Source organism: Apteryx mantelli, chromosome 8, assembly GCF_036417845.1.
Source record: "Apteryx mantelli isolate bAptMan1 chromosome 8, bAptMan1.hap1, whole genome shotgun sequence".
NCBI classification, from domain to species: domain Eukaryota; kingdom Metazoa; phylum Chordata; class Aves; order Apterygiformes; family Apterygidae; genus Apteryx; species Apteryx mantelli.
In genome coordinates this window covers 8,253,420-8,280,623 of record NC_089985.1, presented here as the reverse complement: position 1 = coordinate 8,280,623, position 27,204 = coordinate 8,253,420, and the positions used below count along the sequence as shown (strand labels likewise).

The 27,204-nt window shown below is 42.1% G+C and overlaps 1 protein-coding gene across 1 annotated transcript in view; it reads left to right on the top strand.

Moving 5' to 3' along the window:
* The window catches only part of HMCN1 (hemicentin 1), a 187,794-nt gene that overhangs the window by 105,091 nt on the left and 55,499 nt on the right, over positions 1-27,204 (top strand). The window contains exons 39-53 of the mRNA XM_067300619.1: positions 871-1,022; positions 2,098-2,221; positions 5,860-6,035; positions 6,340-6,436; positions 8,423-8,545; positions 10,321-10,482; positions 11,211-11,492; positions 13,030-13,197; positions 16,427-16,540; positions 20,073-20,159; positions 20,578-20,769; positions 21,452-21,625; positions 22,807-22,920; positions 24,308-24,453; positions 26,396-26,546. Of these exons, the coding sequence (XP_067156720.1) occupies positions 871-1,022; positions 2,098-2,221; positions 5,860-6,035; positions 6,340-6,436; positions 8,423-8,545; positions 10,321-10,482; positions 11,211-11,492; positions 13,030-13,197; positions 16,427-16,540; positions 20,073-20,159; positions 20,578-20,769; positions 21,452-21,625; positions 22,807-22,920; positions 24,308-24,453; positions 26,396-26,546 (2,262 nt within the window). The remainder of the gene's footprint in view (positions 1-870; positions 1,023-2,097; positions 2,222-5,859; positions 6,036-6,339; positions 6,437-8,422; positions 8,546-10,320; positions 10,483-11,210; positions 11,493-13,029; positions 13,198-16,426; positions 16,541-20,072; positions 20,160-20,577; positions 20,770-21,451; positions 21,626-22,806; positions 22,921-24,307; positions 24,454-26,395; positions 26,547-27,204) is intronic.

Below are 27,204 nucleotides of genomic sequence, written 5' to 3'. Positions count from 1 at the left end.
AAACAAAGCTGTATTACTCAGTTATAAATTGTAGGTTATAAAGCAAACAGTATTGTTTTGATTCTCCTGGTAAGTGAAACATCTCCCTTTTTAGCGCTTTTGCATTAAGATGCAAATATTGAATGTCTGTGGAAAGCAGCCTTTTGCTTTTGAAGTTTTTTTTTTCCACAAACGTGTGTCAGTGCTAGACCCACACTTGTTTACTCATGAAAACCAAAATAAAGGGAGCATAGGATGAGCAAAAGAAACACATAGAAACTTTTAGGCACGTTCCTGTCTCCCTTTTCAATGTAGCTCTGCAAAATTTGCTAGCTCATTTACCTCCAGGAAGTGTTTTGAGATGTTCCATTAAGAGAATTTTTATTATGAGACAGGCAGATATTGTACAGGCTAATCTGGTAAATGTTCACATACGCTTTGCAGGCCAATTTATTACTCTGCGTATGCATTTGCTTTATTCAGTTTACGTGATAATTTTTTTTTTTTCTTTAAACCCCACTGCTGTTAATGCCTTTCACAAGATCTAAATGGAATATGATAAAAGTTTGAGGGACTGTTTTCAGGTTTTATGTTCTGGCTGCTGGGTTTTGCAGTCGTCTGGTGGGCTGTAGGCCCGGTCTGGCTTACCTGGCTCGCAGTGGTTTCCCTGAAGTTGCCTTACGTGAGTACCCAGAGCAGGACTCGGCACAGAGCAAGCCGATGGCAAGAGCTCAGTCGTGGTAACATCAGAAATCTTTCCAGCAGCGTACTGCCTTGAGGAGCAGAAGCAATGTCCAGAAGTAAGCAGCTCGTTTAATTTCGTCGTGATTAATATTCTTACATAGGGGTTTCATACTTGTTTGTATTTTCTTCCCCCCCCCCCCCCCCCAGTCCCGCCATCCATCTCTGGCAGCAGTGACACGGTAGCAGTGGTAGTTAATAACCTGGTGAGGCTGGAATGCGAAGCAAGAGGTATCCCTGCGCCTATTCTGACGTGGCTAAAAGACGGCAGCCCCGTTTCCAGCTTTAGCGATGGGCTCCAGGTACCGTGTTCGAATCCTGCTCTCCCAGCGCTTTCCTATTTTGATGCGAGTATTTAAAACTAGTGCAGTTTGATGGAAAGGGAGTAAGTTAAAGGGTATGGAATGAGGTTATAGGATGTTCTGCTGTAGGATAGTGGTGCAAGTTTAGCTCCAGTAATTACTGTGTGAAGCGCACTCACTGTGAATGTTTTGAAATAAGTTGGTCTTTTCAGTTGATTTCCTATTGAGCAAGAGTTTGCCTCAGCAAATTTTTCACTTATCTGCAAGAAGAGGAAATTGGACCGTATTTCTATCCTGAAGGCATCCTTACGGCTTAAGATTGGGTAATGCCAGAGAAGCAATGTCGAAAGATTTGTGCTGTAATTACTTGCAGCGGCATAGGTGAGGCGAACCTGTTAGTCTCATGGGTTTCCATCATAACAGACATGACTAACAAACAAAAAGCATGTTTAAGACATTTAGAGAATTATTTGATGTAGTTTCATGGCATTGATAACAACAACAACGAAAAAAAGAGCTCCCCCTCCTCCAACACATACGATTCCTTCATTAACACGGTAATATGTGAGGATATACCACGACGTGTGTCTTACCTCCCTCAACAGCAATATTTTTCAGGACAAAATAGGACATAAAATAGTAATTCAGAAAACCCCCAAACCAACCCTGATGTAACGAGATATTTCTGAGTTCAAAGGAGAGGGCATGATTCCTTTTTGAAAGTTAATTTTAAGATCTGAAAAGAGGGAGGGAGGGTTTTATGTAATATAGGGATAACTCTGGGCACAGACAGAAGGTGTAATGGAAGATTTGAAACTGGTAAGAGGGAAAAGAAGGACCAGACCCTGCAAAGACTTTTAAATTCGAACAGTTCCCTATGGATTTGCCTAAAGTTAGACTTCTGCTTTTGCAAAATATTGATCAAAAGGCAACAGTTGAGTGCAAGGAAGAGTGTAGAGAAAAGAGAGATGGTGGTAAGCAATGGGAGAACAAATATTTTGCTTTCAAACAAGACATAGTTCTCTCTGTTTTAAATTGAGGCATGTATTCTGAATGTGTCCTGTTTCTGTTGCAGGTTCTCTCTGGGGGCCGCGTCCTGGCATTGACTAGTGTTCAGATCAGCGACACAGGAAAATACACGTGTGTTGCAGTGAATGCCGCAGGCGAGAGTCAAAGAGAGATTGATCTCAGAGTTTACGGTGAGATTTTCTGGCAGATTTCTATATTTTTAATGTCAAACTGTTTACAGAATATTAATTAAATGCAAAATAGCCCAGATCTTGACCAACTGTTGAAGAAAAGCCATTCCAAACCATAATAAAAGGCCAGGTGATGAGGAGGTGCATATATATGTATGTATACATATGTATATGTATGCACGCACACACGCATATATGCATATATATATATACGTAAAAAAGTAGGTATGTTATATATGTATTCCTCTGTCTATCCTGGAACAAATGTAACTACAACCATGAATTTATAAAAGGTTCATACATAAAAGCACATTTATAAATGGTAGGTATTGAAGTGATGAGCACAGAGCTGTACTGAGCCCACACAATCAATTCCATCCCCTCCAAGAAGCCGGACAGGGATCTCTGTATTGTACTTGCATCAGTTTTCCAAATGAGGTCAAGCAGTTAGATCCAAAGTCTTTTTGACTGAACTCGCGTACAATTTGTCTTTCCTCCTGATTTCTTGTAACTTGTCTTAGATGCTCTTTCGTATTGCATTCTTAGAGGTCGTTGGTGATGTACAGATACCAACGAGCGTGACGTACTGCCAGGAGGAACGCCAGGGAGCTTGCTGGTAGCAAATTTGCAGTTTCCCTGGACAACTGAGTGGTTTTGTACACCAGTGAAATGAGGATAAATGATGAACTGCTATTTGTTTTAGAAATCTTATGGCACCAGATGTGGAGAGAGGCTTTTGGAATTGAAAAATCTTTGTGGTTTTGCTTTTGCATTCAGTAGATCAATGGGGAAAAAACTGTTTTCAGTCTGCCAGTCTCCAGCTTTATGGCAACTGTAAGCAGAACTCTGGAAAATCATGCAAGCAAAGTTAGATGTTTGGATGGTTTCTAAGGCGAATAGGGACAGCTGGTGAGATTATTTGTTTTCAAGTCTGGCTTTCAGAACTGACTTCCTTGTAAATGCAGCACGGTTAGGATACTCTCAATGCAGGTGACTTTTCATCTGCAAGTTGCCATTTAGAAAGGCAGGACTCTGGTGTAATACACTCCAGGTTAAAATGGGCATAGTGTTTTAGGTGTAGAGCAAGGGATCTCATGGTACCTTGGGAGTCTGAGGACAGGTGTGTATGTACACATAACTGTAGAAGTAGCGTGGACCTACTTACTCTTTCTTTTTTATTTTCTGGAACCTCTGTCCCTTTTATCTAGATAAAATTAAACAAGTTGGTTGTAGGTTGTGTACGTTTAAAATTACTATTGCAATAGAAGCTGGCCAGGGTTGAACTCAGCTGCAGCTGCCTCATCTTGAATCAAAAAGTAATACCACTCCTAGGACTAACCTCGTAGGGGTAGTCTAATTAAGAAGTCGCAGGAGGAAAATAATTAGGAATGCTGCTGTTGCTGGGGCGGTTAGAAATGTGCAATGTGCTGGGCCAGTCTAGAAGATGGAACAGTCTAGGTCACGTATAGTTACCATGAGCGTAATTAGATTAATTTTAAGCTTTGTTCCTTCAAAAACAAACTCTTTACTGTCTGTCTTTCTATGTTTCATAAACTCAGTTTCCTTTTGAACGCAGTTCAGTTCATTTGAGAGGAAAAACAATTGGTGGAAAAATAATCGGAAATAAATTTGCCTTCTGCAGTAATGGGTCAGCTTCCAATTTTCAGTTCCACAGCAGTCATAAAGAACCTAGGCCTTTTGTGAATTCTACAAAGAAAGTAAGATAAACAGATTTTTTTTTTAGTTACTATATTTCTTATCCACAGAGACCAGACTTTTCCCTAAATTATTTCCAAACTCTGAAATCAGCTGCTCTGCTAAGTACTTCCTCTGCAAACAAAACAAAGCTATATTGTTAGTGTTATTTTTCAGGGCTTCTTGAGAGCCATACTGTTGGTATACTGAGTACTGCTTTGGGACATTTATAATCTCACATGTGCTAATTAATTCAATATCTTTTTGTTCAAAGTGAAGCCTGGAATACTTCTCAGAGGCAATCCAGCTGTTTCCCTCCTTCTTACCCCCATGTTTTGTCCAATCAGACACACAATTTCTGGAGTAATGGATTGCAAAGCTAAAAAGTGAAGGAAATGTGACAATAAAGGTTCTTGTATTTGGCTGTGTTAAATTTTTTGTTGTGCAAACTGAATTAGTACATGCCAAGCGTAAAAATCCAACTGGATATGAGCAGCCAGACCAAGTAATTGTTGCTAGAAGAGTTTTGATTTTGTAAAACTTGTTGAAAACCTAATGTTGTATTAATATTAAGAGTTTATTATAAATGTGCTTGCTTTTTTTTTTTTTTTAATGTGAAGAAAGGAAAGGGAACCTTTAATGGGTTGCTTTAAGGATTTAAGAAAATATATGTCATTAAGGGCATGACCAAGAAGCCTCTTCTTGATCCAACCGCAGCAGCCCAGTAAGACCAGCACCAGCTCTCTGCAGTTTGCTGTGGTTCCCTCTGTCGGTGATGTCAGCTAAGCCACCGAGCTTCCTGCGGTGTGTATGAGAAACACTCCCAAATTCTGTCCCACTGGCACTTCAGAATTCTCCATGTGATCATGTGCTGGCGATGGCACAAAGCCGCCTAGGGCATCTCAGAAAATTGCAGCCGACCGCAGGAGAGCATGCGGTTCCCAAAGGGCCCGCAGTTTGGTGGTGAATCCCGAGGCAAAGGTGTGGGTGGCAGACAGCTGCTGGGCATTGACCTGCTTTTAATTTAGCCTCTTCTAGCCACAAACCCCCGGGAATACCACTTACTTGCCATGTTCTAAGGTTTTGTTCTCAATCACTTTTCAGTTGCTTTGTTTTTCTGACTGTGAAAAAAGAGATAATATTTAAAGTGAGGGAAAAAAGTGTACATTTTCTTATTTTCAGAACAGCTAATAGACTTCAGTTTAACTCTCTGAAAGCATTTGTTTTCTACAGAGAAACTTTCATTCCAAAAGCTGATTTTTCCACTCCAGGAATCTTGGAAATGTGTGAAAATGAGGTTATCACCAAAACTGTCGTGCAAATGTACATATAGTGTTCAGTCCCAACTATTGCAATAACTATCTAGCGGATACCACACAAAACAAATAGACAATAATGTAATAGTAGCTTATGACTTAATGATAATTAAGTCATTAACTCATGCGGATGACTGAACCTGTGTAAGAATGCATGCATTTGGCCATCTCTGGACAAATTTCTCTTCAAAGTATCAGTCACCTTGTCACTGTCTGGAAGAGTTAAAGATTTTTTCAGCTTCTGGATCAACTAGTTGTCTTGTGAACCTTTTGACTCAATAGCTTGATTTTTTTTTTTTGTCTTTTTAGCTGGGATGTACTTCCCCATTCTCTATTTACTGTTGTTTTTTTTTCCTAAATATATTTCAAATGTTTTTCCACTAATCTTGGCTTATCTACACGATTTCTCTATAGCTGATACTACATTAGCATACATGTCGTGTAAAGGATATTCTGTAAGCACCAGAATGGTTCTGCTGCTTTCTGTGATGTGAAGGAGACTTAAGTTGTGCGTGAAAAAGGTGCCATTCTCCTTTTGTTAAATGAAGAATATTGACCCCCGCAGTATGTCTTATTCCGGGGAGTCTGCGATGCCCAAGGATTCCTTGTTTTGATTTATTGCTCTAGTTCCACCGAACATAATGGGCGAGGAGCAGAACGTCTCTGTGCTCATGAGCCACGCGGTGGAGCTGCTCTGCCAGAGCAACGCTGTGCCGCCGCCCGTGCTGACGTGGCTCAAGGATGGACGACCCTTGCTGAAGAAGCCAGGTCTCAGCATCGCTGAAGACGGCAGCGTGCTGAAGGTAAACGAGGTCGTTGGGCTTCTGTGGTGATTACTCCCTGGGGAGCAGATCCATCATGAAGGCACTAGATCTGCTTTAGAGACTGGATAGCATTAGGCCTTCTGGTGCAAAAGAGTGATGGATGAGGACGGAAGGACGTCCAGACACGTACGTGGTTAAGTACAGATTTTGCAGTAGTACTGTATTGTTAATATTTAAGGAGATAGAGGTGAAAATAAAAGTTGAAAACTGAGCAGCCTCTCCCTGTAACATTCGTTTATAACAGCGTGAGAAGAAAAATCCAGAGTTTTCATTTCCTTTCTAGATTGAAGGAGCTCAAGTACAGGACACTGGCCGTTACACTTGTGAGGCGACGAATGTTGCTGGGAAAACTGAAAAGAACTATAATGTCAATGTTTGGGGTAAGATTTACTAAGATTATTCCAAGTATGGGAAGAGAGCTCAAAGTGAAGCTATGATGTGAGACACTCGAACCCTCTGTATTTCATAAACATTTAATTTCTGAGGTTCATGCAGAGAGACATTATTATATTTGCCGTAATTTAACATTCCCAAGAAAGCGTACACATTTTCCAAATGACTTCCGTTTGCTTCTAAATGAATACCAGCAACTTCCTAGGCCTTTGTCAGGTTGGGTTTGCATACCTGATGATAGTTTAGAGCTGTAACTAATCGATTTTATATTCATAACTCCTATTTGTGCACTCTAATACCATTTAGAGTAACCTACTAACCTCCAGCATTTTTAATTGCTGAAGCATGGGAAGTCAGATAAATAAAAGCTAGGTAAAATGGCTTTTATTTACTTGGCAAAGTTATCGGCACTAAGTCATATACATATTGAAATATGCCTTTTTCTACTGTTGCAAATTAATTTACTGCTTTGAAATCAGAGATGGATTCAACTGGAATCAGCTAACAGGTTTTGTAATAATGAGCTTTTAGTTGAGAACTGTGTCATTACTTACTCAAAAGAAGCTCTTCCAGTGTTGACATGGGGGTGGATGCTGTAGTATCATACTAGACCATGTGACTTTCCCATGCCAAAGCGTATGCGCCCGTTTACTGAACATTTCATCTTCATCTCCCTAATTTCTCCCTCCTCTAGCCCCGCACCCAGATCTGGAAGACTTGTACTGTTGCAAAGAACTTTTGGTGCTGGAGAGATCTGGATTTGTTGTTTTGTGCAGCGAGACCAGTAGTGTTTGGAGAGAAGGAATAATTCTTTGCTAGTTAGCAGCTTGGATGGAACGAGCTTAATAGAAACCAAAAGTTTCCTGTGGAAGTCATCTGTGGATAACTGTTTAGAATTATAGTCTGTGTTTACACCCAGGGAGCAGAAGTCCTGCCTGCCATATTTTTAAATTTTCGATCCAGGAAATGTATCCTTCTGAGGATCGGTGCGATCCTGAGAGCTCGCTCTGGTTCCAGAAACTAGGAGAATAAGCCCATGTGTTAAATGTAAGATGCGCCTCCTTAGAGAATGGCACAAACTTTTTGATTAGAAGCAGAACAACTAAAAGGTTGAAACCAGTACAGTCCCATAAAAACCTTTGCAGGCAGGCTTCCCGAAACCCATGCGTCTGTTTGCTGCTTAATGAAGAGCTCGCCTGAAGTTTCAGAAGGAAAAACGCTCTACTGTCATGTGCGTTGGAAATGTGCTGGATAAGTTATTCACTAGTGAGCTTTTCGTCTCTGATTTCAGCCTGCGTTCTCCAGTGCTTTTTTTGGTCTGTTTTCAAGTATTACCTACGCTATTCTAATCTAAAGAAAATGGTTCCCCCACTTCAGGAAGGCAATTATCCCTTCCCTGGTGGTGGAAACAGTGTTGTTTAATACCTCGAGAATCAGAGAGAAAAGAGAGCGGTCCCTTTTCCCTGCGGCTGCTTTACAGTCACATAGTTGCTGAACAGAGCTGGTGCTCCGCTACAGCGGGATGATCGAAAAGATGGGATCCTGAGGGTGGGATGCAGCCACCGGGCACGGCCTTGCTGTAGGAGATACTCAGAGGAAAAACTGTGGCTGAATTTTAAAAGTCATTTTCAGACTAATGATGGTATCTGTGGGTTTATGAGCTAAGGCAGTCTCTTAGAGCCAGTTCACATAACACGTAGAAACTGCTTTGTAGCGTGAAGCCCATTCAGAAGCCAGCCCTAAATGCAGCCTATGCCTACACCGCATCTCAGCGGCTGGCAGGGTGGCTGTAGTCATTCCTAAGTATGGTATTCCCTGCCCGGGGTCTGGTTCACATCTCTGGGAAGCGAATGCAGTCCTTGTAATTCCTTCAGTGCACATGGGGACCAATTTGCACAAGGCTCAACAGGCTCTTGCTGTTGGCTGATACCATTTTATTTCAAATGATGAATTTATTTGGTATTTCTTTTCAGTGCCACCGAGTATCTATGGCTCAGATGACGTCTCTCAACTGACAGTAATTGAAGGGAGCCTGATCAGCCTGATATGTGAGTCCAGTGGCATCCCACCACCCAGCCTTACCTGGAAAAAGAACGGTGAGTTACCATCTGTTGTCCATTTTATAAAACAAATGCAGTAATTTTGACCTTGCAGTTTTTTACTTTTTCCTGTGGTCATTTTAGATAGCATTTTCCAAGGAGTCCAGGCGTGCAGATATTTAAATGATCCCAGTACTAAGTAGCTTGAACAACAGTAGTAGATTATTCCCTTCTCTCTAACTGACCTCTGCTTGGCTTGGGTCTCATTATTCCTAAAGGTGTGCAAGGGAAGCACGGTGCAGAGATTCCTGAGCTGACTTAAAAATGGACAGTTTATACATACTAGTGAAGCACTTATTCCCTCCAAATATGCTTATTTACTACAGTGCAGAAAAACTGCATCTAGACTTATTTGAGTGTCCCCAGCGGCATGGCTGTGAGTCGCGAAATACTGTGGTGCGGAGTTGGGGACCTCTGTGATCCTCTGCCTGACATAGATGTGTCCTCTAGGTTCTTTAAAATTTGCAGCCGTGGCACAGTGCCAAGTGGTGAGGCTGCGTCTAGTTGTAGTAATTGCCTTTTGGACTTTACTGAACTTTCCTCTCATCTTGACTTAATATTTAGAGTAGTATGCACACCTTTTTGCTTTAGGGGTTAAAGTAATCATTGAAAAATATCTTCTTAGGATTCAGTACAGCAAAGTAGCTATTTTTAACACCTTCTCTTAAGCATGGACACCGTCAGAGACAGAGGATTAGACAAAGTAAGATACCAAACTCTTCCAGTATGGTAATTCTTGTGGTTTTAATCAGTCTTATTTATCTCTCTGTGTTTTTCTGTAGGCCACAATTCAGTGTGCTTTGCGCCTAGCTTAATTAATTTTCTCTTGTGGAAAGAGCAGGTTTTAATTACAAAGCACTTTTCCACTATATGAAATCTTCTGGGAATATAAAGTTTATCAAGTTCTTTTTAAAGCCTGTCTCATGGAAGCAAAAAAGGCACAATGTGGGATGTTCCGGTAATGTGCAGCAAAGCCAAAGTGTATACACTTAAATGGCAGAAACTAAAATGAAACTATTTGAATGTCTAGAAAGGCAGTTAGAAAGCTGTGCAAATTTGAATGTTGCTAAATAATTCAATTCTTCAGCATCTTTGAAATACAGTACATTCATTCATAGAGAAGATTTTGAAAGATGTAAGTGGGAAATGAAAACTCAGCTTGTAAGAATTTTCGGTGGGAGATGCATTCTTTTTTGGTCATGAAGTGTCCCCGTGGTTTCTAAAGGTGAACAGAGGTGCCTGATCTTAGGTCTTGAAGTTTGAGAATTCTGCTGAGAGAATATAGTATTATTTTGCTGAGCTATGACTCTCATATTTCTGGTGAGGATTTCCTGGCTGGAAGGGTATGCACATGTGCTATGGGATATAAAACACTCAGATGGTCCAGGTGTGTAGACTAATTTATGTGCTTTTAAGAGGTACTGCACTGGCTGTGCTGGGTGAGACCGTTGCAAAGTATATGTGCAATTCTGCTGAAAATATTGAATTTGCTGCTCAGTGGAAGTGTCTGAGACTTTGGATGGATGTAAACCTGGTGGGAGTTACTGTGCTTTAGCTCAGGCAAGGCTGCTGTATGTCTCGAAGTTGCCAGCTGACATGAAAAATCCTCAGAATCTGCTAGCATGAAGTTTCTGATGTGCAGGAAAGCTCCGATACAGCCGTTCTCGCAGTGACAACTGTGCATCTCAGGAATTTCTAAAAGAGCCAGTGGACCACCTGAGCAAGCTCATTACCATTCCCTGTGTTTTTAGCTGAAAGACTGTCTCTTGCAGGCTCCCCGCTGGTGGCTGACCTTTCAGGAAGAGTGAGGGTACTGTCCGGAGGCAGGCAGCTACAGATTTCGATTGCTGAAAAGTCTGATACGGCGTCTTACACTTGTATGGCTTCAAACGTGGCTGGAAACGCAAAGAAAGAATACAGGTTGCAAGTATACGGTAGGTTACTGTGAAATGTTCTGTTCGTAGTTCACCAGTCTGATACAGAGTTACGTTATCAAAGAGTTACCAGTATAGTGATGTTAAGCTGCAAGGTTTTCAAGAGTCTGGCTGTGGGACAATTGCAGGGGACTTAGAGGAGAGTGATGAGTAATGACAATTTGGACAAGTTGGAGTTGGAGTTTGACCAAGATACTGCACATACGTGTTGAAAGTGCATTTGACCACAGATGGTCACAGGGGTGCGACGCTTTCACGTAGTATGAGGTTTCCTGCCTCCAAACTTTAGTAGTGATGACAGCTAGTCAGGCTCAGATTTTCCAGTTTTACTGCTAATCCTGCGTTTCAGTCAGGAATGATAGGAAGTATTTTTAAATAATCCCATGAAAGCAAAAATCTCAGGAATCTCTATGAATTGACAGAATTTCAGGAAGTCTTTTTTATTTTAATTTGTCTCATGTTTGCTTTTTTAAAATTGCCTATAAGCTATGTTAAAAAAGTACTTGTACGTTACTGGGATGGAGGGAAGTCTGTCTGTCTTTTTGCAGCCCCATGGCAAACGTTATGAACTGCAGAGTGCCCCTAGCTGAGTTGCCAGAAGTAATGCACAGTAACTGGTCTTTTAGTAAAACGCTGATCTGACAAATTTGGTTGTTGTTCTGTTCAGATACCGGTGAAGATCCTGAAATGTGGCATCTATTTGACTTCTGTTTCTTTTTCTTTCACAGTTCGCCCAACTATATTAAACAGTGGTAGCCACCCATCGGAAGTTGTTGTCACCCAGGGAAGTGAAATTTCCTTGGAGTGCGAGGTTCAGGGTATTCCAGAACCAGCAGTAACGTGGATGAAGGATGGCCGTCCCTTGGTCAGTGGAAGGGACTTAGAAATACTTCGTGATGGTCATTTTCTCCAACTGAAAAATGCCCTGGTGTCAGACACTGGCCGCTATGTCTGCGTTGCTGTCAATGTGGCGGGGCTGTCTGACAGAAAATATGACTTAAACGTTCACGGTGAGTGTGTTAGAAAAATGGAGCAGGCGTAGCAGAAACAAGTTAGGCCTTTTAGTTCACCCAAGGACATTTGAAAAAATAGTTGTGTAGTTAAATATCCCAGTTATATCTATCCCAGGCTTTCTACATGGTGCAATTTGAATTGCAAATGTATTGTAAAAATCCAAGTCCCTTTTTATAGCTCCTAAACTCTTAATGCTGTCCCTTTTAGTATGAATCCCCCAGCTGCTCCGTCTCCCAAGAGAGGACGACCAGGATATGGTATAGTGTTATTTAATGCTGGGCTGAGTGTCGTGGTGTGGAATATTCCATTGCGGGAGATAGAAATCAAGGTTTAACCAAGAACGCCCTGCTATCGGCCCCTACTTGAACACAGCTGCCCGAGGATAGTCGGTACCTAATCATCAAATTCTCTCATTTTTGCCCTCTCAGAATATTTTGAAGATGGTGCCCCTAGCTATAAGGCTTTTCAGTCATTGGACTTGATGGCGTTTATTACGGCATCACGTTGTTACAGCCACTTTGATTCAGAGTGGGACTTCTCTTGCCTATGATTTTTCACCCTTCATCAAACACTGAATATTTGTGTTTTGAAAGGGTAAAGCCAAGAAGGAATGGGGCGTTCAGGAGTCACTGTACCACCGAACCGGGAGAGCGGATTATAGGGGTTTAGTGACAGGATTCTTCTGCAAATCCCACTGTATCCCAGAGGCGTATGAGTAGCTCTGTATGGTGGGGGCTATAGTGGTCAGGGCTTGCCCTGCAGTCTTAGAGTGGGAAGGGTTGAACAGCCATCAGGAATGGTGGGGGAGAGAAGAACACAGGTTAGGATGAAAATAAACAGAGGAACTCCATTGAAAACAAGAGGCCAAAATTACACAGCAATTCCTTTAATTTTTTTTTCCTCTTTTTACTTGGAATATTTGCTGCACTTTATTATTAAACTTCTGAGTATTAAAAAGAAACTTCAAACCTCCTCAGTCTGCTCAGAGGCCAGCGGATTTCAGTCAATTATAGAAACGCAGGCTTTCTGTTTTGTTGTATGAACTGCAGAACTGTTTCCAAAATGGAATTATTCCTGCTAGGAAAGAAAAGCCAAAAATAAATTTGTTGTCGTTATTTTGATCTGTGAAAGGAGTTGTTCTCTCCATTAGAAAAAGTGTGTAATTCTGTCAGTGTTGCAATTTTCCTTAGTGTTTTATTGGATATTGGAAATTACAGTTAATGTGGAGTGGACAGAGCTATCATAAACTGTAATTCGTTAGGGATCTTAAGCCATAAAATAAAGTTAATAGTACTGAAAGAATTAATTCTAAGATACTTTTGCTTTCTGGCTTTGTGATGCTTTTAATTTTTCCTTGCAGTTCCACAATAAAAGTTTGTTGTTAATGTAATAAATGTCTCAGTTTTGTAGCTCCTCACTTATCAGGCCTATCTTAAGTTCAGTGAGTTATTCTTTGGATGACAGAATGTTTTGAGACAAGAAGTAATTTTTATTTGGTTTGAAGCGTGGTTTTTCTTTCTGTTTGTTCTGTAGTCCCCCCAAGCATCGCTGGCGACTTGCGGATGCCTGAAAACATCAGCATCGTGGAGAAAAATCCCGTCTCCCTGACTTGCGAAGCTTCAGGAATTCCCCTGCCCTCAATAACGTGGCTCAAGAACGGATGGCCTGTCACTGCCAACAGCTCCGTGAGGATCCTCTCAGGTGCAAGACACATTTAAGCTGTAGGAGGTTTGGGGGTTTTTTTGTTGTTTTTTTAAAGGGATGTTAGTGAAGGGCGCTCTGCATCTACAGAGCAGGCATTTTACATGAGTGAAAGTTTGATTCAATGATCAGTAAAGACAAGGAGAAGAAAGAAAGCGTTATCCAGTACCAAGCTCTTCAGCAAATGGAATCGGGTTGCCTGGAGTGTCTGATAAATAGCTAATGTAAACTAGTTCGTAGTTCATTGGCAAGAATAGTGCGAAATTCAGCAGATCTAGGGAGACTTATGATAGGCAGGCAGAGAAACAGATCCTGTTCATCAAAGATCTTGGCTTCCAGACTGGAGTCACCTACAAAGAACTAGTTCAGATGCCTTTCAGGTCAGCAGTAATTGATAGAGGTGTCCAAAATGGGAAGGGCTCAGTATATGGTCCTGTAAACCACAGTCCTCCAGTGCTGCAGGGAAGGGAGAGTGCTCGACAGGCAGCTGCCGTCATGGTAAAACTTTGTGTTTGCAATAGGAAATCGAGTTAGCAACCCTTGAGACTGCAAATGGGAGATATGTACCAAGCAGGCAATAGGTGTTGCATTGGCTTTATTTGTTTGGGAATCAGCTCTTTGGACTGTGTCAAAGTAATTAAGCACCCAGTTAGGACTGAGATGTTTCTTTGCCACTCAGAGCAGAGAGGGACTCTCGTGAGAATCTGTTTTGGTGAAGTTTCTGATACTTTGCCGTAGGCATGCAGAGCCAAGTCATCCAACATCATGAACGTGAGAAAACCATGAGAGGGGCAAATGGAACTAGTGTGTTGAGAAGCTCAGCTAAGCCAGGATTTGCAGCTGGAATTTGGGAGGAGTTTTTTCATCAGTGTAGCTTTTAACGTTACAGGTAGTCCTGTTTTGTGTTTTCCCACTCTGACGTGTGGCACGTGGAAGAAGGAGTGGCTGTCTTGATTATTATCTGATATAAATCTGTCTTGGTCTGCATTCCTTTTTGTGTGAAGTTGCCACCTACAAAAATAATTTTTTGGGGGGATGATGGTTTCTCTTCTGGCTGTTGATTTCTACACCCACACTACTCTCACCACCCTGATTGCAGGCTTGGGAAGGGTGAGGCACAAAAAGATACTTATTGTCTCTGAATTCAGTTAGCGCAATGGGAGTGGGGGAAACAGGCCAGAACTCGGTGCCTTTTTTTCCAGCAAACTCTGTGCTTTTCTGCAGTTCTTCAAAAAAAACCTACACATTGCAGTAGTGAACTATGACCAATTTGGCATTTGGGATTTTGTTTGTGCTTGTACAGATGCTTTTTTTAAAAAAAGCAAGCAACAAACAAACAAAACCCTTCAGCTAGTATTTAAAAGGTAAGATACTTTGCCAAAGCAACATTTCGGTACTGTTGATTGAAAACATACTTGGCATTGCAGATGATTTAAATGTGTGGACACACTGCTGGCAACTTTGATGTCTATTAACTTGGATACTATGCTTGTGTTTCCTGTTGATGATGCTCCATCCTGATGCTTTACAAAAAAGAAAAAGCTCCACCATAGCACGTCTGCCATCCTCACAACTGTGCGCTAAGCTGCTTGCTAGCTTTAGGAAGGATAGAGGCTTGTATTAAGTTTTAGCTAAATGTAGAGAGTCGTCTCCTGCCTCAGCGCTGCAGCTCCTGCTCTGCAAATAGGTGATCTCATAGGAGGTTATACAGTCTCTTGCAGGCAGATGTCTGCTTCATTTTGATTCTTACTTGGCTTTGCTCAGGGTGTGGATGGCAGAAAGGATCAGGGTGATGCAAGGCTGTGGGAACTGAGCCCTCCTGAATCTCATAGTGCTCCCTGCAGCAGGTGTGATTCCTTGGGCCGAGGCACATCCAGGAGCAGGTTAGCAGTTTCTTTCTTCAAAGCACGTGACCAGAAACATAAATTTCTGGGATATAGCCCAATAATGAGACTCTGTGGATATCTACAGGCAGGAGATGCACAGTTCAGATGTGGTGTACTGTGTGGTAATGATTGCTAATGTGAGACCTGCTAGTGAGGAAGTGGAAGAAGGCTAAAGGATGGTCATCCGATTTGTTTTTATACTTAACTGCTCGTTGATATTTTGTTTTGCTCTTCTCTGCCAAAAAGGAAGCAAAGAGAAGATACTCTGCTAGGGAAAAGTGAGGAGATTCTTGGTCCTTTGGCCAACCATACTTGCAGACCTTCTCGCCTTTAAACTAACATGCCTGTGCAACTGTGTGCTGACAACTGCTCTGCTAGAGGGTTATGAGGAAATTGTTTTTCTACAACACTGCAGGTGGACCGGTACTGTTGTCACCTGCTGTTACTGCTGGTGGCACAATTAATATAAATGCTAGGAGAGAGAAGTGGCATTTTATTCCTTATCTGTGCACATGGAAATATCTTTATAGGGGTGTGTGTGCCCATGTATATAAAAATATACTTATTTTTATGTATACTTACATATACATACCTACACACACACACACATGCATATATTTCTATATATCTGATGAGGCTTTTTTTTCTTTCTGTGTAGTCATCTAGATCCCAGCTATAGCAAAGTACTCGTGTAAGTGAAATCCTCCTGTTTGAGGCATTCTGTATTCTGTCCCAGTTTCCTGGCTAGAAGTGTGTGCACAAATCCTGTGCGTTGCAAACACAGCACCTGCTTCATCCAAAGCGTCAGCACTGCTCCAGTGCATGAGGTGTGCGCTGTACGCCAACACGTACACGTGCAGTTCCACGGACCTGTCTGGAGCAGGCTGGATTTACTCTGCATGAACTCAGTAGATGTGTCAGGAGTTTTCCAGAGATCGCTCCAGTCGGTGTCTGACTTTCTCCAGAGATTCTGGACAAACGTTTGAATCCTTCAAAGTTCCCTTGAACGTAATTCAAGGGGAAAGAGGAAGGGCTATATCAGGGTGATTTGGGACTATGGTAATTCAGTTACTGACTTTGATAGAAAGAAGAGCACGAGCAGCAGTGAGCACAGATCTGAAAGCCCTGCGGAGCTGAGGACAGACAGACAGAAATGACGGGGCCACGAGCAGGGTCCGTCAGTGTCTCCTACTGCTTCTTCAACAAAACAAAGCACATTAGAGAGGAAAAAACCTGTAAATTTAACCGAAACATAAAAAAATGGGAGGTAACACAGACAATTTGGGAGCATTTTGCTGGGAGCGGGACCCTAACGACTGTGTATTTTGTGGCTTTCCCCTCAGGAGGCAGGACGCTCCGTCTCACGCACACAAGCGTAGGAGATGAAGGACAGTATACTTGTGTGGTGACGAATGCCGCAGGAGAGGCGAGGAAGGAGTTTGATCTTTCTGTTCTAGGTAAGCATGTGATGATGATCGTTATAATAGAAGAAGAAAGGAAAGGGGGCATACTGTATACTTTGGCAGTGTTTTAAAAGGTGCTTTGCCAAAGCATGCCTTCTTAGGAAGAAAAAAAAATTGCAGGTGATAATGTGGTCTGAAAACGAGGTTTGAGGTGATCTGGAAAGGCAGGGTTCTGGCTGTTCTTGGTCGGCTTAACTTTCAGCCACATCCGTTCCCTTCTGGTTCACCGCACAGCTCGTAAATGCCGGTATTGGTGAAACGGCGATGGCGGGAAGGAGTGGTCAGGGCGACAGTGCTATTTCTTTTGGCAGCAGCCTGAATTGAAGCTGGCTTAAAGTCGGAGGAGAGCTACAGCCACAGGAAACCAAGTGCAAGTCATTCCGTGAATCGGTCGCGCCTCGTGCTAGAATGCAGGGAGGCGCAACCCCATGCGATAGTACCCACGCGTTAAAATCAGCAGTGTCCTGCCACACTGGGTGTAGTATTTATCGTTTAGCTGCGCGGTGATGATAATCTGTTGCAACAAAGAGGTAGAAGCAAAGGCAAGACCTGCTGTGAAATTAAACACTGGAGCTGGAATTGTTTTTTTGCACAGTAGAAATCTCTGAACCAGGGAAAACCTTCATCGGTAAGGCTTTTGGTACTGTAAAGCAAGTAAACAAAATGTGATGGTGGATGCTGCTGCTAATGTGTTTAGACAAGCCCTAATGCAGCAGGCTCTTTACATGAGAACCTTTTAAAGGTATATACAACCTTTAATGTGTAATTTTGTCTTGTGGCTTACTTCTTAATAAACAGCTATTCAAGCAAAGAGCAGTATTTTCTGGGAAAAATACAATTTTTATTTCTACCAGTGATTACCAGGCCTAACGCAGGTTGTCTCAGAGCATTACTGTTTAGAAGGTGACTGTACGTCTTTTCTCTAAGGTGTAGAGCACTATCCGTTCCCTTTCGCCTTCAGCTGACTTGTGCATATAATAACTTACATTCGTGTCAGTTCATGTTTATCTGATGAGCTCATGGAAGTGTAAATATGGCAGAATGGAAGAGATGGCTAACCACTGAAAAGCCTGCTTTGTTTTACTGTTTTCTTTGGAGGGTTTTAGTAGAAGGGTGTTCATGAGGGTTCTGGGAGCCTCTCTCACGTGGGCTTTGTTTGCCTTGAAGAAAAATGCTCAGCAAAGCCGGTTTCAAGTGGGCTAAGTGGAAAATTCCATTGTTCGGTCTTCTCTGCCCTCTGCCCAGTAATTTTTTTTGTCTTTCTGGAGGAAAGTTACTGGAATGTGGGCTGATAGCAGCACAGAATACGCACCAGCTCGCTGCAAGCACAAACCGGGCAGAAACATTCCAGTGCCTGCTTCTCTAAGCTGGCGTAGGAGGTGCAACAGGCAAGCTGCTTTGCACGGAGAGCTCGGTGGCATAGGCATAATATTGATATGTTTGCAAAATGCTTGGCGTGGCTTTGTCATACTTCGGAAATTAATATGCGTTGACAGTTTACTCTTATTTTGGGGCCAAAGTGATGAGTGGTGCATAAGTACGCATATTGATGAAGAGTGACTTTTGGCCTGACTTGGAAGTCCTGACCGTTATGATTTTAGGCTGTATTTTCTGCCATCTAGTATCTCCACTAATTGGTGTTTCTTTGTCCGGTCACATTTGAACGCTAGAGCCCATAGGAAAGTCCGTTTTGCTTTGCTTGTACAGTCACAGCAGGGAATTTGATCGTAACTGCGTTACAAGTTGGTAAGAGTGCCACCACTGGCCACATCTTCCTGCCCGCTGAATTCTGCTAGCCATCATCTCACCTCGCATCCTATTTGGAGGCCAGCTTTAGCCGCTTTGAAATAGTCTCTTCACCATTCCAGTCATCAAGTGAGATACAAACTTGTTTCAACTTCTTGTTTTCCTGTCTTTCCTGTTTGTGCTATTCATCAGTATCAAAGATGTGGTGGGACACATTGTTTTTCTCAGTTGACAGTGAATTCAGATCTTATTTTTCCTTGATTCTGCCCGTGATTCTTATTTTTATAAAACTTGGGTTTCCAACTTACTGGTAGGTCACAAATAAGTTGTTAAATATGTTTTACTTCTTCTCTTTTTAGGCTATCTATCTAGGCTGATAGTTTGCATTTTGCAGGATTAGTGAAGAATAGTATCTGGCTCTCTTGTCCGTTATTGTTGTTACAAAACTTTGCCCAAACTCCTGGAGATTTGGCCTATCTTTTCTTATAACTACAGCGCCTCCTTTCCAACCTGTGTGCTCCAGGCCTGCTTTGATTCCTAATGCCCTCTTCCTTTGTCCCAAATCTACAAAGCCCTCTACTTTGAAAAAAACAGTTGATCATCGCTCTTAACACTAAAATTATTTGCTTCACTTTTCTCCTATGTAATGTATAAAGTATGTGGGTCCAAGGGGCTATTCACCAACATGTTCACAGTCTGGCCCTATCAGCACTGGAATGTTTAGTCTCCATCATCCAGTCGAGCATTAGTCTGTGTAGTCCCATTGGCCATGACTGTTTGGAAGCGTGTCATCAAATGGTCAGCCATCCAGTAGGGTTTTTCTTATCCTGAGTAAACTGTTTTGGGTGTGGATAGGTATTGCAATGGTATAGTTTTGCCTTTTATTTCTGCAGAGAAACAGAGTTTATAGCACTGCAAGATGCCTTTAGACTCATAGTTTGTTTGTCTGCCTGTATGGAATTAGCTGTGTTAGTATGAAACACATTTATGCCTTTACAACAGCATCCACTCGTTGGTAATCTACTGTATTGCTTTACCGTGCTGGTAGGGGGGAAAAAAAATCAAGTATGTGAACAAACAGGCTTTTTCTGTCTGAATTTTTTTTTTATCAGTTCTTTCCCTAGAGTTCTAGATAGATGCTTTCAATAACTATGGGAATAAAAACTGCTCTTAAACTTTCGCACATGGCTTTGAACAAATAATCACTAGCTTCTTAATAAGGGCGATAGAATTTTTTTGCAAACCTGCTGGTGCATAAAATCCAAGCTGGCTACACTAACAATAGAAGTGCTTGCTACCACTGCTTGTCATCTATTGCCCTGTTGACCATGCTCAAAAGTATAAGGAATGCACCTTCTCGGCACCCTGAGCATCCCTCTAGCTCTACAGAGACAGCAAGGTGAGCACGTTATGGGTCTGTGGTCCTGTCTTGCCCCTTGCATGGAGCAGTATGGTTAAAGGGTGCAGAGCAGAATGCAAAACCTCCCGAGAGTGTTGTTTGGGTGGGTTAGCTATACACTGTCTCACATCTGGACCTGTCTCTGGTAGATCTGAGTGAGCCGTTTGTTGATTTGTGTGATTAAAGGAAGCGTACGCTCAGCCATTGCCTTTGCTATGTTTAAATTGGTTGGAAGGGACCTCTGGAGATCATCTAGTTCAACGCCCCTGCTCAAGCAGGGTCACCTAGACCGGGTTGCCCAGGACCCTATCCAGACGGCTTTTAAGTATCTCCAAGGATGGAGATATTTGATATTGATGTTGTCTTTTTGTCTGTCTGCAGTGCCTCCAGGGATTGTGGGTGAAAATAAACTGGAAGATGTGAAAGTGAAAGAGAAGCACAGTGTTACCCTAACATGTGAAGTGATAGGTAAAAGTATACGGTATTACTTAACTTTACTGATCAAACCCAAAAGTGTCAGTCATCATTGGTTCTGAACATTGGTTCTGTTTTAAATGGAATTTTCAGTCCAGTGGAAAATTTTAATTTAAGATTCAGCCTAAGTACATGTAGCAGGAGTAAGCAATCCTTGTGTATAGCTTGTATAAAATGTAACCAAGAGGACAGTGCCGTGATATTTCTGCTCTAAAACCCTCTAGAATTTAAGAGGAGGTCTATATTACTTCAAAAGGCTCTAAGACTATAGAATATGTATTCCAAAATATCTCCCTAAAGGATGCATTTTAAGAGAACATCTGAAACTGTATTTTTCCATTATTCAGAAACCTTGAAATATTCTAGAGGCTATGGAACAATTAATATTTGCAATTCTTTGTGATTCATTAAGGGAACCCTGTACCACAGATCACTTGGATAAAGGATGGGCAACCTCTACTTGAGGATGAAGATCACAACTTTCTGTCCAGTGGGCGTTTTCTGCAAATCACCGATGCTCAAGTCACTGATACAGGGCGATATACATGTATTGCATCTAATGCAGCTGGAGATAAGAGCAAAAGTTACAGTCTTAATGTACTGGGTAAGACAAGTTGTGCTGGCCGTTGCAGAAAAAGTATTAATCTCAAGAACAACCAGATAGTCACTTTGGGATTTTATAGCACTTCATTTATAGCAATGTTTGCATTGCCTGACTATGATTAAACCTTTAGAGCTTTATAATTGATAAATAATAGTAGTTCAATAGAAACCTAGCAGATTTATGCTTTAGTAAATATGGAGCTTGAATAGGACGTTGTCTGTATGGGATGAACAGGACAGTTCGTTGGCTTACTGTGATTCGAGGAAGGAACAGCTGAAGAGCACTTTTCAAATTGTGGTCTATTTGTAAAGGCTGAAGCCATCTGCAGTTTGCTTTTTTCATGATGGTTTTTGCATAACCAGTTGCAAACAATAGAGAGGGTGTTATTCGTGTCCGCATTCCCTAGGCTCATCCAATCTGCTCATACCAGTCTGCTGCTCTCAGGAGACCAAGCAGTGTGTCTGCTGGCCACTACACAAGAGCAGACCCTTGGGAGATGGGAGCCGAGTGGCCGGCTTTTTTGTGGCCTATTGGCCAGATGAATGTCGACTGATTTCTGTGTGCCTAGGAGGAATGCCCCTCGGCTATTTAAGGCTCAAACCAAATTCCTCGACTGGCTATTCAATAGAAAAATTGCTCTTCGTAGAGTTCCCTTCTCTGTTCATGATTTTGCTGCTCCTAGTGTCTCCGACCATTGTGGGTGCAAACAGCCATGGGAGCGCAGAAGACGTCACTGTTATCCTCAGTAGCCCAACATCCCTGGTTTGTGAGGCTTATTCGTATCCTCCAGCTACAATCACCTGGCTGAAAGATGGCAATCCTATAGAATCAAATAGAAACATCCGCATTTTGCCAGGTAAATACTTTTCGTTGTTGTTCAGAAGCAGCATAATACTTTATTATTTTATTGTTTAGTTTCTGTTACAGAACTTTTTTGATAAATTTAAGAATATATTTTTATTAAGTGCAATGTTTTGTACTTTTATAGCACTTCCCATTCCAGTATCTCTAAATGCTTCACAATTAACTGATTAATTACTTTTTTTTTTTTTTTGTATTCAGGTATTTATCCTTTTGTTCTGTAGAACTAAACGATAGCAAAAAAATTCACTGCAGTTACTAATGAACATAAATAACGTGAAATTGAGTGTGGAAAGAGATATAAACAACAAAGTTACTAAAAAATGAGGTGGCATTTTTCTAAGTTTTTAGTAATTTGCCATTTTTCTTTCTATGGAGTAACTGTTATCTAGCACATCTATGGAGATGGGAAATAGGAAAAAGCTTCACTAGTAACACTAAAATAATGCAAATGAACAAGTACTTTAGTATTGTCAACTGCAAATGTTCAGAGGAAAAATGAGTAGCATTAAAAGCTAGGAGTGGAATTACTACATTGGGGGACAATTTCTAGGAAGGCAGTCTGAAAAGAGCTGCAGCCAAATTCAGTAGTGACTCGTCTCTGAGAATGCAGACAATATAAATCATAAAAAACCAGGGTGCTATGGGAAGGAAATTGATGGGTGCCTAAGCTGTAGAGGCCACCTGAACTGTTAAATCCTACCGACTCATTCATGCTCACACTTTGTTTCACATAGCGGCTGTTGCCTCTGTCCTTTCTCCAGAGTTAAGGGCCTCTCTTCTAGGAAGTACTGCACTGAAACAAAACCAGGGTGTAGAGGCTCATGTCCACCCCTGTGTGTTCGATAGTCTGCCTTTACTTAGTCTCAATGCTTATGCTTCCTTTCATGAAGTGCAGAACCCTAAATCTAAATATCTTCAAGAAAGTTCTTGTGCAGAACTACATTAACAAATTCTCCAAGAATCCAGAAGCAGAGAGTTGTGTTCCAAAGCACTTCTGCAAATTATACACTCATTTATTACATAGTCTACCTGGTGGTGTGTGTTGAGTTTGTCGTGCTCATCTAAGGGCAGAATTTGGCCTCAAGGATTAAAAATACGCTGCGGAAACCATTTAAATAATTGGCAAGCAGGAGTATAACGTGGATGCTATTAAAGAATGATCTCTTTTGGCAGGTGGTCGAACCCTGCAGATCCTAAATGCACAGGAGGACAACGCTGGAAGATACACCTGCATAGCCACAAATGAGGCTGGAGAAAGTTTGAAACACTACGAAGTGAAAGTCTACAGTAAGGGAATACTTCCAATGTTGATTTGTTGCGTTCTTCCATTTTTGTCCTTTGCAGTGTTAGCTGTCCTGGAGCACAAGGATTTTTGAGGCAGCCGTTAGTGGCCTTATTTAGCTAACACCTGCATTGGCTGATTGGGTGCTCATGACATTGGTGGGGGAAAGGCATTGGAAAAGTTTGCTGCTGCATCCTTTTCAAGTGCTCTTGTTGGCCAAAAATCTTTGTACCACCCAGAGAAAGACATTTAAGATTCGATGAACTCTAGTTTCTGCTATAATTTTTCCAGTTATGACTTTCAAATCAGATGAATGCTGCACAGTGGGAGACCAGAAGAAAGAAACTCAAGACCACTGGAGCTATTTTAAAGAAATGGGGTGGTGTGGGAGGTGTGCAAAAAAAACCCGCTTAGCATCTAATGGGAAACTTTCTTGAGTAAGGTAAAACAGGAGGATACTATTTTTATATCCTTCCATGAAATACCATATGCACAAAAGCTTTCCCATTCAAGGTTTCCCGTCAGCACTTTGTCCTTTGGGCATCGGTGCCTAATAGTCTATTTTAATGCTCAGCGTCTTCTCAGGGGCTCAGTCAAGCGTGACTTCTCATTTCTTTTTTTATTTGCTAATCTTTTAGTCTGAATTGGAGTTTGGGTTGCTTCCTCACGGTAACTGTGCTGTTATTTTAATTACTCTGAGTCCCTAATGAGATCCCACTGGATTAAGAATAATGAGAAGATTACAAAAGAGCTCATTATCAATGTATAACTATATAGCAAACTAAATGCCCCCCTTCATCCCCAAAAAGGCCATTGCAACTGCCAGTTATTATGATACTGTAAACATCAGGGAGAATTTTAAGTTTCCCATTGAGAAAAGAATGGGAAGCGCTTGAAAATTTTTAAAATAATTTAAAAGATATTAGGAAACCAAGTTGGGTTGTTTAAGAATTTTGAAATGTTCTGTTTTCATTCTGATTCAGAAGAAAACAATATTTTGCAACATTGGGGTTTTCAATGGAATGGAAATTCTGAGTTTTGACCAGCTACTCTGAGTGCGGACTTTAGTTCAAACATATGTTTCTGAGAATATTTGTTTCCCTTAAAATATTTTTTAATGGTTGCAATACACTGAACTTTGTAGAATTCAGGCCAAACACCTATTAATGTGATATAGCTAGGTAAGGCCATAGTCGGGTTTGCATGTCTAAAAATGTTGAACGCTGCTGTATTGTATTAGCCCAGCTGTGGGAAAGAGGCAGATTTTAGGGACAATGCACTTGCTTGCCCTGAGCTTATCATCACGGTTTTCCCTGTGTCCGACTAATTTTAAAATGCTGCCTAAGACAGTAAGTCGGGAAGATGCCTCTCGCTTGCTTTGTTTTTGCACAGTTCCACCCACCATTAACAAAGGCAATGTCTCGGGGACCGGTCTCTCCCCTAAAGAAGTGAAGATCAGAGTAAACCACAGCCTCAGCCTGGAGTGTGAAGCTCACGCGGTTCCTGCTGCTGCCATCAGCTGGTTCAAGGATGGACAGGCTAGTCACCAGCTTAATTCCTTTTAATGGGTGGATTTCCGACAGAGACAACTGCATATGCACTACCACCAGTAAGGAACGTTCATGCAGTGTGACAGGCTCGCTCGCGCTGCTGAAGTCAGTGGGAAGTCATCTTCCCACAGTCGTGCTGGCAGGATCTCCCCTCACATTGCCATGTGTCTTAGGAAATTTGCTGCTGGCCAGACCTCTGCAAATTGACACCCTTGGGTTTTTCTGTGGGTGCTTGGCAGTACAACTGAGACATGAGTGCTGGAGTTGCCAGGACCAGCACTGGCCTGTGCGTTCAAGTGGGAGGGTCCTGCCTAGAAGTAGCATCCCACGGTATTACCACATGTTGCTTTGTCTTTGTGTAGATTCCCCAAAGGCCCTGTTGCAGAATGGCCCCACGCTTGGTTCCTCTTCTGCTGCCCTTGCAGAAGTTGCTGAGAGCCTCCCACTTGGTTCTGGCAGAGCTCACGAAGCCACAAAGGCATCTGGAGCCTCTGCAAGGGGGAATTCGGTGTGGTTCCTGCCACACGCAGTCTTCGCAAGAATATCGGGCTGAAGGATTAGCAGTTTTGAAGCGTGATGCCACAGAATCTTATTGATGTGCAGTCTGTTGGGGGGCAGCTATAAATAAAAAAGAAGCAGTGCAAGTCTCCTGCACGAAAGGAAAGCGTAACATCTCTCATTTTAGCTGATCTTGGCAGGGCACCTCTGGCACGTATCATGAGGCAGGCTGCCGTACCTGTGGAGCTGAACCAGCTCTTCCTAGATTTACCGAGCGTGCAGAAATGTCCTGGAGGCCCAGGAGGGACTGCGTATGCACCCTCTGTTTGTTTCTTGGGTTGCTCCTGGGCACATGGCTTTCAGTCGTATCGGTGGCCTGACTTAATCGTTCCCCTGCAGGCCGTGAGTCGAGTGCTGCCTCCCTAACGTGCTCCTTTTTCGTTACTGAAAGATGCAGGCTGCCTGACTGTGGCGCCCACTGTCACGTGTGATGTAACCCTTGGGCACGCTAACGTCTAATCCTGCGTATCTCTGGATCGCTGCTGACGGGAGTCATCCTTCCCTCCACATCGGTTTTGTGCTCCCACCCTGTCCTTGCTGGGCAGCAGATCTAGTGGTTGTGTGGCTGAGTTGGATCCGTTTTCTCCAGCTGATAGAAGACTGATAGTTTTACATGTGTAGGTTTTCCATCAGTGCAGCTACTTGGCCAGCGAGTTTAGCGATTGAATCAGTCCGATTCAGTCAGATGTTACGAGAGTCCCTGCACGATGGAGATGGCACTGCTCCTTTCAGCAGAAGCTTGCAGATGGGGTTAGGTGTGAACTGAAACTACATTTAAATCTTTTAGGATTCAAATCCTCCTTAGGAGACCAGCTACCAAGATCGGAAGGGTCAGGAACTACAGTTTTTGAGGGTCAAGAACTACAGTTTTTGACAAAGAGTAAAAGAAAACTGTCTCCTGGAATAAGGGCTTGATCAGGGTTACTCAAGGAGGAAGAGTTTTGGGGCTGAGGGAAAGGTGGGACAGATGAGAGCTGGGCTTGCTGTTGTCAGGAGAACGAAAGTTTTGCTTCCCTTGCACCACCTGTGGCCAAAGCCCAGGAGTCCCTGGCTTAGGACTGTCCCCTAAGCAGCTCCCTTCAGTAACTTGGTGTCCCAGGCAATTGCTTTCTTTGCACAGGTAGAAAGTGGGCCTTGCTAGCAGAATTGACAGCAACGGAAAGGTGTTCTGCTGTTAGTGTTAGCAGAGCGGAGGAAATAGCAAAAGAAAAATAAGAACATGTTCTTACTCCCAGGATACTTCCTTAGGAAGGGGTTTTGAAGCAATTTGAATTTGGCCAGAGAGAGGTGACCTCATATTACTTCCACAAACACGTCTAATTCCAGCGTAGGTTTTGCACAGTATTAATGTACATGTAAAATTACATTACAGCCTCTTAAACCAGATGATCATGTCATTATCCAAGCCAGTGGTCGTACTCTGCAGATTAAGGAGGCTCAGGTGTCAGACACTGGTCGTTATACTTGTCTGGCAGCTAACATTGCTGGAGAGGATGAAATGGAATTTGATGTAAATATACAAGGTAAACAGAGTTCAGTCTACAAAATTCTTGTTTTCTGGTAATCTGAGCCTCATTTTCTCATGTGCTGGGGTGTTGGAATTGCTTATAATTTTGTATCGTTTAGACCAAGTCTGCTTGGTCTAATGCAATACTTCTGTGTTTTGTGGGGTAAAATATCCTGTGTGACTTTTATTACCTGTACATATGTTCATGAAAGACAGCGTCTGATTCTTCTTTCATTCACATGTGATATGTGCAATGTTTCTGAAGTCTGGAATGATTTTTAGCTCTGATCTTCCTCTCAATTTTATTTAAAAAAAAAAAAGAGTTTTGGGTTAGCTTAAACTAAGACACTGAGTTTTATTGCCTGTGTGTAAATACAAGAAGACAACCATTAGTCAGTTCTGAAAATGTAGACAGCTAGAACTTGATGGCAACCAGACAGTTTAGTATTTAAACAATTAATGTTGAGCAATGTCCTCTGTGGGTTGTTAGCAGATTTTCTCACTGTGTTATTTATTAGTCTCCCGAAAATATTCAGCAGGTTGATCAGTTGTTCATTCTGATGAAAAGAACTGGAATTTACCTGGCTAGTCTACGTTTGGGGGATAATTTAGTATACGTAACTTGCTATTAATGCTATTTAACGATAACAGTATCTTTTTATTTCTTGCCTTTA